Source organism: Impatiens glandulifera, chromosome 4 (genome assembly GCF_907164915.1).
Source record: "Impatiens glandulifera chromosome 4, dImpGla2.1, whole genome shotgun sequence".
NCBI classification, from domain to species: domain Eukaryota; kingdom Viridiplantae; phylum Streptophyta; class Magnoliopsida; order Ericales; family Balsaminaceae; genus Impatiens; species Impatiens glandulifera.
Genome location: NC_061865.1, coordinates 21,703,860 through 21,714,338, shown reverse-complemented (window position 1 = coordinate 21,714,338; position 10,479 = coordinate 21,703,860). Strand labels below are relative to the sequence as shown.

The following is a 10,479-nucleotide window of genomic DNA, read 5'->3' as shown; positions in this document are numbered from 1 at the left end:
TTTAGAATTATTTTATAATTTTTTTAGAAGAGCAAAAACTGAGAGATATTTGAAAAACCTTCGCACATAACCCATCGCAACACTTAAAATTATTTTATGATTTTTGGGGATGAGCCAAAATCGAGAGATATTTGAAAAACCTTCGCAAATACCACATTCCAATACATAAAATTATTTTCTATTTTTAGGGGGGAAAAGATAAAACCGAAAGATATTTGAAAAACCTTCGCAAATACCTCATACCAACACTTAAAACAATTTTAAGTGTTTTTTTGGGAAGATCCAAAACCGAGACATATTTGAAAACCTTCGCAAATAACCCATCCCAAAATTTAAAATTATTTTTTATTTTTTGGGGAAGAGTAAAAAATGAGAGATATTTAAAAAAACATTCGCAAATACCCCATACCAATACATAGAATTATTTTCTATTTTTTTAGAGCCAAAACCGAGATATATTTGAAAAAACTCGCAAATACCCCATCACAACAATTAGAATTATTTTCTGTTTTTTGGAGAGAGCCAAAACCGAGAGATATTTGAAAAAACCTTTGCAAATACTCCATCCCAAAATCTTAAAATTATTTTTGTTTTTTTGGGGATGAGTCAAAACCAAAAGATATTTGAAAAACCTTTGCAAATACCCTCATCCCAATACTTAAAACTATTTTTTTTGGGGGGGGGGGGGGGAATGCCAAAACCGAGATATATTTGAAAAACCTTTGCAAATACACTATCGCAATACTTCAAAATTATTTAATGTTTTTTTTGGGAGAACCAAAACCGAGAGATTTGTGAAAAACCTTCACAAATAACCCATTCAAACACTTAGAATTATTTTTTGTTTTTTTGGGGAAAAGACAAAACAGAGAGATATTTTAAAACATTCGCAAATACCCCATCCCAACACTTAGAATTATTTTTTATTTTTAGGGGGAGAGCCAAAACCGAGAGATATTTGAAAAATCTTCAAAAATACCCCATCCCAACAATTAGAATTATTTTCTATTTTTTTTTTGGGGGGGGGGGAGAGCCAAAACCGAGAGATATTTGAAAAACTTTTGCAAATACTCCCTCCCAACACTTAGAAATATTTTCTGCTTTTTTGAGGAAGAGCCAATACCGAGAGATATTTGAAAACTTTCACAATTATCCCATCCCAACACTTAAAATTAATATTTTTTATTTTTTGGGGGAAGAGCCAAAACAAGAGATGTTTGAAAAACATTCGCAAATATCCCATCCTAACACCTAGAATTATTTTATATTTTTTTTGGGGAAGAGCCAAAATCGAGATATATTTGAAAAACCTTCGCAAATACCCATCACAACACATAATTATTTTTTGTTTTTTAGGGAGAGCCAAAACCGAGAGATATTTGAAAAACTTTTGGAAATACCCATTTCTAACACTTATAATTATATTTTGTTTTTTTGGGGAAGAACCAAAACCGAGAGATATTTGAAAAACCTTTGCATATACCCCATCCCAAGAGCCAAAACCGAGAGATATTTGAAAACTTCACAAATACCTCATCCTAACACTTAAAATTATTTTATTCTTTTTGGGTTGGTGGTATTACCGTAAGTTTTTAGCAAGAATATTAATTTATAATATTTTCCCAAGTTGGGACCAATCAAATTTACTAGAGAGGTTCTTATTTTATCGGATATTACTTTACAGAGATTTAACTGAATTTAACTATTCAATATTGAAAAGACAACTTATGAAAATATAATATTTAGAAACACTTGAAACTATAGAGTGCTTCTAATTTGCAATTGAGTTTAACGAACAAATATTATTAATTTTTTTAATATATATACATAATTAAAATATTATTTCATCTAAATATAAGGTATTTATATATATATATATATATATATATATATTTAAATATATATATATTATATATATATTATATATATATATATATATATATATATATATATATATATATATATATATATATATATATCCAATCCCATATTCAACTCCGAAAGGTTTGTGAACATGGCCAATAACTTGTAAAATATGTTTTTTTAGATAACTTTAAATCTCTATTACTTAAACAACAAATCAGACTAAGATAATTAAAATATAAAAATATAAAATTAGTACATTACCACACTTTATTATAAGATGTTAATAATAGAAATCGACTTAACAATTTCCGTAAAAAAACTTGTATACAACTAAAAATTAAACTAAATGCAAACTAGAGTTTGAGACAAATTTTCATGTAAGTTAATCAAAATATTCAAATTGAAAAAATTGAGGAAAGATGCATAGGGTGGTACTTGAATCTTCCTCCTTTCCTTCTTTGATATCTTCTACTTGAATCATCTATTGAGTAAAAGAAGTATTAACATCTTATCTAATCGGACCCAAAGTATGTAAACGAGAAAATCTTAGAACTTGAATTTGTAAGGTTTCATCTCGAAAAGAAGATGCCTTTTCAAAAATTCTCGACGACTCAAGCAAAACTAAAGCCGAGGAGGGGGTTTGGAAATAGTTTTCAACCAACCATTGATGCGCCTCGGTTAGAACCTCACTAGCTGCGTCATTGCCCCAAGTGCAAAGATACTTTTATACTTCCCATTATTTATATTTGTTTCCATTTTTCCCATTCTTCTAACTTTCCAATGTGGGACAAAGTAGAGGATTTGATATTCTGGTTTGTCGAGATTGGGGAAATCAAGCTAAAATCAAACATATACAGTCTCCTTCCTCTAGCGTCCGATTCTTCTCTCACTATAATTTGCAAATTAAATTAACCCTATTTGAATGATATATCCATTGCCTCTAATAATTGTTGAGGCTATGATTCAACCATTCAACTTCGCGTTCACTAATTTGTGTTCGGTCCACATGTTCAATTCGCCGCTTTTTAACAAATTGTTAATAAATTGATAGTAATAAACTTATAAAAATAACATTAAATTAACAACATTGAATACATCCAATTTGTTAATTTCTATTTTAAGTCATTAAATGTTAACTACATAATTAACAAATTTAAATTAATTCAATTTTATAAATTGAATCAAATTTCACCGTTCAATTCACATTTGTACGTTACGTGAATTTCATTTGATTTTAGTATCCACATTATCATTTCTATTTATTAATGAAATTTATATAATTAGTCTAAAATTTCAACAATCCTCCACATTAATAAAAATTGAATGATTAACCCGATAAACCTACATAGGATAGGTTAGTGTTACCCCTTTGAACAATTCTTTATGAAAATATAGAATTTACTAGTTGATTAGTAGACTCAATGTTTTTGACTATTCTGCATTTTATGTAAATTATTATATATTTTTCACATAGAGTCTTTCTGATACATGTCAAACTCTCATGGTTGTGTCCGTTTTTACCACGGAACACGCGCTTGATTTTGTGAGAGGGTTTAGAATTGGTTTGTGCAATTATTTCAAAACGACCCCACTTTTCACTCACATAAGCAATTTCTTTGTTTACAAAAAATCATTGAAAATTATATATATGCCTATCCTCGTTAAAATATATATTGTTTTATCATAAACCATATCTTCAAAATGAATGAGATGGTAAAGCTTAAATATTTTTGTTTCAGAAAGCTACAACAATTCCCTAAAGTTAAGACGTTTATTTTTAACTTAAGATTTTCTTAGTGAAAACAATTAAGGTAGCTCAAGTATAAAACATTGATACTTAAGAGACCAAAGATTACGCATTGATGTTATTATCTTTTATATTCTTAAATCAACTAAATAATTTTATAGACATACAACGATTTACCTCAAATTTATTTTAAATTTCTTATAGAAAAACATTATAAGATTAACATTATGCATCCTTTTAAGGGTCTTCCATATTTACACAATCTTCTTCATTAGGCTTAGCTATTGGAGGACTTTTATTTGTAATGTCTTCATTCATTTTGGAAAAAAATAATGGTACTCTTCAAATTCTGTAAAATTTTGGATACCGGCTAGAAAAATATGTCTATGCTCGATGTTTTGTTTCTCCAACACGCCTGATAGATATAATAGTAGTTCTGCCATATTTATAAAAGTTTGGGCAACTATGGATGTTAACATCTGTAACTTAAATTTAGAATAGTTTATTAGTCTCAACAACATATAAGTATATACAAATTGTGGTAAAATTGTTAATAAAGTATATTTTTATTTATTTGTTGAAGATCATAAATCCATCATCTCATATTGAGGTAATTCCAAATCATGATCTGGAATATCAAGTTGAGGTAATTCCAAATCATGATCTAGAATCTCAGGTTGATTTCATAAAGTGACAGGCATGCTCTAGCTCTCCCAAGTCCAAAACCACATACTCGATATTTCAAATGTTTATCTTTAACACTATGGTGTCATCCTAGCAAGAGATGATTGAAAAAGACCTCTGATAAGGATGTCATACACCATTTCCAACAACCCCATCGAGGTAGCATAACTGAAAGAAAAAATAAACATGTTAGTGAAAATTTAATATCTTTTAAACCTAAACAAGAGAGTATTTATATGTTAATAGAAGATACATGTAAAACTTTCATGATTGTGTCTGTTTTTACCATGGAACATATGCGCTTGATTCTGTGAGAGAGTTTAGAATTGGTTCGTGCAATTATTTCAAAACGACCCCACTTTTCACTCGCATAGGTGATTTCATTGTTTAAAAAAAAATCATTAAAAACTATACATATGCTTATCCTCGTTAAAATATATATTGTTTATCATAAATCATATCTTCAAACTGAAGAAGATAGTGAATCTTAACTATTTTATGTTTTAGAAAGCTAGAACAATTCCCTAATGTTAATGTGTTTATTTTTAACTTAAGATTTTCTTATTGGAAACAATTAAGGTAGCTCAAGTATCAAACATCAATACTTAATAAACCAAAGATTACGCATTGATGAAATTATCTTTTATATTCTAAAACCAATTAAATAATTTTATAAACCTACGATGAATTACCTCACATTTTTTTAAATTTCTTATAGAATAACATTTTAAGATTAGATGAAGATATATTTTTAGTGTGAATATTGGTATTGAAAAAATAAAATATTTGTAGTAAAAATATATTTATTTATTGTATTTTAGAGATCTATTATTTGTGTCTCTATTATTTGTTATTGGTTAAATCTTTTTAACCCAATGATCGTGTAACCTCATAATATTTAAAAATAAATAATAATTTAAATTGAAATAAGAAAAATAAATATAAATAATCTTATCTTGACAATGAAGAAAAAGATCCCTTTCCCTTTAATAGTTAACACCTACATAGGAAAGAAACGAACACCTTCCCTTTCTTGTCGTTATCCTTGCCGCCAGAAAATTATAATTTAGAGTCAATTATTCTTATAATCATCAACTTGTACACCCAATCAGAACACGTGTCGCAATATGATTTGCTAAACAATCGATTCCTCCGCCGGTTGCCAGCCTTATAAATACCAACCACCTTTCACTCATTTCCGCCACCATATTATTATTATTATCAAACCACCGTTCAAGGTATTCTTTTTCTATCATCTTCATGTGTTTATGTTTGAATTGAAAACTCATTTCTAATTATTAATTGATAACTAACGTCCAGATGCAAATCTTCGTGAAAACCCTCACCGGAAAGACGATAACCCTAGAGGTAGAATCGTCAGACACAATCGACAACGTGAAAGCCAAGATCCAAGACAAGGAAGGAATTCCACCAGACCAACAACGTCTAATTTTCGCCGGAAAACAGCTCGAAGATGGAAGAACCCTAGCTGATTACAACATCCAAAAGGAATCCACTCTTCATTTGGTGCTTCGTCTTCGTGGAGGGATGCAGATATTTGTTAAGACTCTTACTGGGAAGACGATCACACTTGAAGTTGAATCATCGGACACCATTGATAATGTGAAGGCTAAGATTCAGGATAAGGAAGGAATTCCTCCGGATCAACAGAGGCTGATCTTTGCGGGGAAGCAATTGGAGGATGGCCGTACTTTGGCTGATTATAACATTCAGAAGGAGTCCACTCTGCACCTTGTCCTGCGTCTTCGTGGAGGTTATTAATGAAGAAAAGGATTATTTGAAAAGCTTCAATATATATAAATGATGTATGTGATGTGTGTGTTTGTGCCAATGTGATGCAATGTGACAATAACATATGTATTAATCATATAAATGTCTTCTTTATTTTGTTTATCTTGATAAGGTTCAATGAATTATAATTTGTATTAATTTGAGCTACAACTAGACCTGACCACGGTTCGAATTCGAACGAATTCGAATCGAATTATTCGAATTCGAATTTATCAAAACATTAAACCATATTCAATTATTTATAAGTCGAATCGAATACGAATTATAAAAATTTCGAATTCGAATTCGAATCGAATTATTATCGAATTATAATCGAATCAAATTATAATCGAATTCGAATTAATTTTATAATTTTAATACTTAATTAAAAAATTCTAAAACTTCTAAGTCAAAGATGTATTAAGTCAAAGATGGAATTTAATAAGATAGATTGTAGTGAGAGAAGTAGAGAATTTGAGATTGCAATGGGTAAAAAAGTTAAAACATAAAAGCGGATATTTATAGTTTAGAAAGATTTTGAATTAAAAATAAATAAATAAAAAAAGTTTAAAAAAACGGTAACAAAAAAAACGGTAATAATATGAAACGGTCAAAAGAATTTGATGCATCAAAAAATACTATGGCCTTCCGTCTTCCTTCCTTTATCATTTTTTGTTCCAAATCTGACATATGTAATTAAAACTTTCAAGTCTCAAGTCACGTTCATAGCAGTCATAGTCACGATCCTTTATTATTTTTTGTTCTAAATCTGACATATGTAATTAACACTCTCAAGTCTCAAGTTACATTCACACTCACAAGTCATACCGTATAATCTATTATTATTATAATATTAAATTTAATAATAATTTGTGTCGAATTAGAATTCGAATCCGAATCGAATTCGAATCCGAATCGAATTCGAATCCGAATCGAATTCGAATTCGAATTCGAATTTTAAATATTGAAAACCGTATTCAATTCTTACTCTAACGAATTCGAATTCGAATTCTTGACGAATCGAATTCTTGACGAATCGAATCGAATTTTTAACGAATCGAATCGAATCTCGAATAAAATTCTATTCGTGGCCAGGTCTAGCTACAACCATCCATCAAAGTCTATTGATGAACTTGGAAAGGATATGAAAGATAAGTTCATTTATAAATTAAATGAAATTAAATCATAAAACTTTTTTTTTAACAATATTAATGATTGGTTTTAATTTTTGACAAAAAGTTTGTTTAACAAATAAGCTTTACAACAATAATCAATCATTTTAGATTCAAATATAAATATGGATTCAAATATAAATATGTCATTATGATTAATTACTATGGGATGTATATTAGTTCATTGTCAGAAACAAATTGTAATAGGGAATAAAATTAATGTGGGAAACTAAAGGAAACCCAAGGAATTATGTGGTCCTCCAAAAGTTCAAAAATAGCTATGGTATAACTATAATAGTTACCTAAAACAAGCCTTTTAGACTAATTCTTGGAAATGCTCGAGTTCCTTGTCCACTAAAATTAGATAATCTACTAGAAATGATCTGGATAAACAAAACTCATTTAAAAGATGCATTCCACTTTCACTGAGAAATTTTACGAAATAGCCCTAATAATGAGTCTAATTCCAAAATGGACCACGCATGATAAACCTTGTAAAAAGGGCATTTTCGCCTTGCAAAATGTTCGTCTTGCCCCTCTCACGCCCACTTTACCACTCATTAACGCGAAATACAACTATCACGTTTTCATCTAAAACGCGTTTATGAACTCACACGTTTTAGTTGAAACGTGATTGTGGTAATTCAAGTTAATAAAAAGACTTGCTCCTCTCTCTCGCGCCTACTTTATCGCTCATTATCACGAATTACCATTATCGCGTTTTCATCTAAAATACGTTTATTAACTCACGCATTTGAGATGAAAATGTGTTAGTGGTAGTTCGCGACAATGAAAATACGCGATTTAAAACTATCGCGTTTTATATAAAACACGATTGTGAACTCTAGCGTTTTACAATAAAACACAATAGTTGGAAATCACTTCTTTCATCGTATATATACTTAATTTGCCCCTCATTTAAAAAAACTCTTTCACGAACTCTCGACTCTCTCGATTTTCCATTCACGACTCTCGATTCTCTTGACTTTCCATTCATGCTCCAACTTCTAACTTTGTTCAAATCAGTTCAACATCATCATCGATCAACTCTCATCATTGTTCGTCGTCCGTCTCTTCGTTCCTATATTCAGGTGAGTTTAGAGTTTAGGTTTAATTTGTACTGTTCTTATTATTTTGCCATTTATATTGATGGATATTGATGTATAATACTTAGGGTTTATGTAACTTTTAGGGTTTATGTGTGTATATGATGTTGCTTATCCAATGTTCTTCATTCACAAGTATTATATCAGTGTATTGTAATATTCTTATTTTGCAAGCATGTATAGTTTAGGGTTTATAATAACTACGTTTTGCTATTTCACGAGCATTGTACCTATATTTATTGTACGTTTATACTTTATTGAATTGTTTGTTAATATTTTAACCAATTTCCTCATATTCTTTGATGTTTCTTACTTGAGTTGTTATGTTCTATAGTTTAGGTAATTATAATGTTGTGGAGTTGTTATGCTTACTCCAATGCTGTTTATTTTTTTTTGTAGATGGAGTCCACCATAATTCTTGAGTTTGCTGGTAGGGTCTTATGGAAAACCAATATGTCAAACATTTCCACCAAGTTTGTTGCAATGAATCTAATGGAAATGGTAGAGCAAACTCAATTCAGATTTTTATTCAAAGGATCCACGTTATTGAGGTTCTTAGGAACGATAATACATCAAATGCTCCTCAAGAAGAGCAACTCAAATTCTATGGAGATGAAGTTCCTTGTGAATGGAAAGGATTATGCTTCGAGATGAAGGAGTTTGTCTTGGTCACATGCCTCAATTTTGAGAGATACCCTAGGGTGGAAACCATTTTCAATAAAGTTGAAGAATCTCCACCTTTAGTTGTAAAATATTTTCAAAGTAATATGATTTTTAGAATAGGAGACCTTCACTAAAAATTTATGTCCTACTCTGAAAAGGAAGATGCATGGAAATTGGGGCTGGTATACCTAGTTTGCCATTATCTCTTTGCCCTTGACCAAAAGAGGATAATAAATATCAAACTCCTCAGCATGGTCGAGGACATCGACACTTTCCTCCAATTTCTATGGGGAGTGTTGTCATTTAGAGCAACCCTATGTGGATGTGCTTGTGGAGAAAAAGAAGGTGTGAATAAGGAAGAAAAGGATGAGGAAGATTTGGAGGAAATGAATGATGAAGATTTGGAGAAGGTGAATGAGGAATATTTGGAGGAGGTGAATGAGAAAGATTTGAAGAAGGTGAATGTGTTGATTGAGGATCTGGTGAATAAGAATATTGAGGTATGTCTAATTCAAGCATTTGGTCTAATTCAAACATTTTGTCTAATTCAAGTATTTTGTCTTTTTTAGGATTTGGTGGATAAACTAAATGATAAAGACAATGATGGGTTTGTGGAGCTAAAAAATGAGGATGTGATGGAGAATGTGGTGAATGAGGATTTACTGAAGAATGAGGATGTATTTGTGGAGAATGTGGTGAATGAGGATGTGGTGGAGAATGTGGTGAATAAGGATGCGGTGAATGATGATGTGATGGAAGATGTGGTGCTGTAGAAGGAAGACAAGCAAAAGAATTAGGTATGTATAATTCAAACATTTTGTATAATTCAAGTATTTTGTCTAATTCAAGAGTTTTGTCTAATTCAAGGATGAGATTGATGATGTGGAGAAGGTGGATGTGAATGATAAAGACAAGGTGGATGTGAATGATATAGACAAGCATAAGTTGAAGGATGATCTGTTTGTACAGAATTTGGAGAAGAATGAAGATAAGCAGAAGGTGGAGAATGTGAAGAAAGTGGAGGAAGATGTGTTTTTGGAGAAGGTTGAGAAGAAGGTAGAGGAGGTTGAGAAGAAGGAAGACAATGTGCAGAAGAAGAAGGTGGAGGATGATGTGTTTGTGGATAAGAAGGTGCATAATAAGAAGGTGGATGTGGTGGTGTAGAAGAAGGTGGAGGAGGATGTGGTGGAAGTGGACGATCCAATCCATGTCCAATTTAAGAGAAAGTGATCGAGGTCAAGAATACTACTTAGTCCCTACACCGACCCTACTGGAATAAAATGAGGGTCAAAGATCCATTCATGGTCGATCCTATGGTCAAATTTGACCCGGAACTGCTGAAAGAGTTGGAGGGAAAAGTAAAGGTAAACAACTGAAGCTTAGTACTTGCATTGCAGGCTATAAATTCTTCAATATAATGTTAATGATAACTAAGTGGCTCACTAATCAG

At 30.8% G+C, this 10,479-nt stretch overlaps 1 protein-coding gene and 1 non-coding gene across 2 annotated transcripts; one reads left to right on the top strand and one right to left on the bottom strand.

Annotated features, from left to right (window-relative positions):
• Window positions 1–2,446: 2,446 nt before the first annotated feature.
• Window positions 2,447–2,586, bottom strand: LOC124937118. The gene has a single exon (XR_007099229.1). It is a non-coding gene; the product is annotated as a U4 spliceosomal RNA (small nuclear RNA).
• Window positions 2,587–5,400: 2,814 nt separating this feature from the next.
• Window positions 5,401–6,182, top strand: LOC124936414 (polyubiquitin). The gene is made up of 2 exons (XM_047476913.1): window positions 5,401–5,535; window positions 5,618–6,182. Exon 2 carries the CDS (start codon window positions 5,618–5,620, stop codon window positions 6,077–6,079), a length of 462 nt encoding a protein of 153 aa, XP_047332869.1. The 5' UTR covers window positions 5,401–5,535; the 3' UTR covers window positions 6,080–6,182.
• The last annotated feature ends 4,297 nt before the right edge of the window (window positions 6,183–10,479 follow it).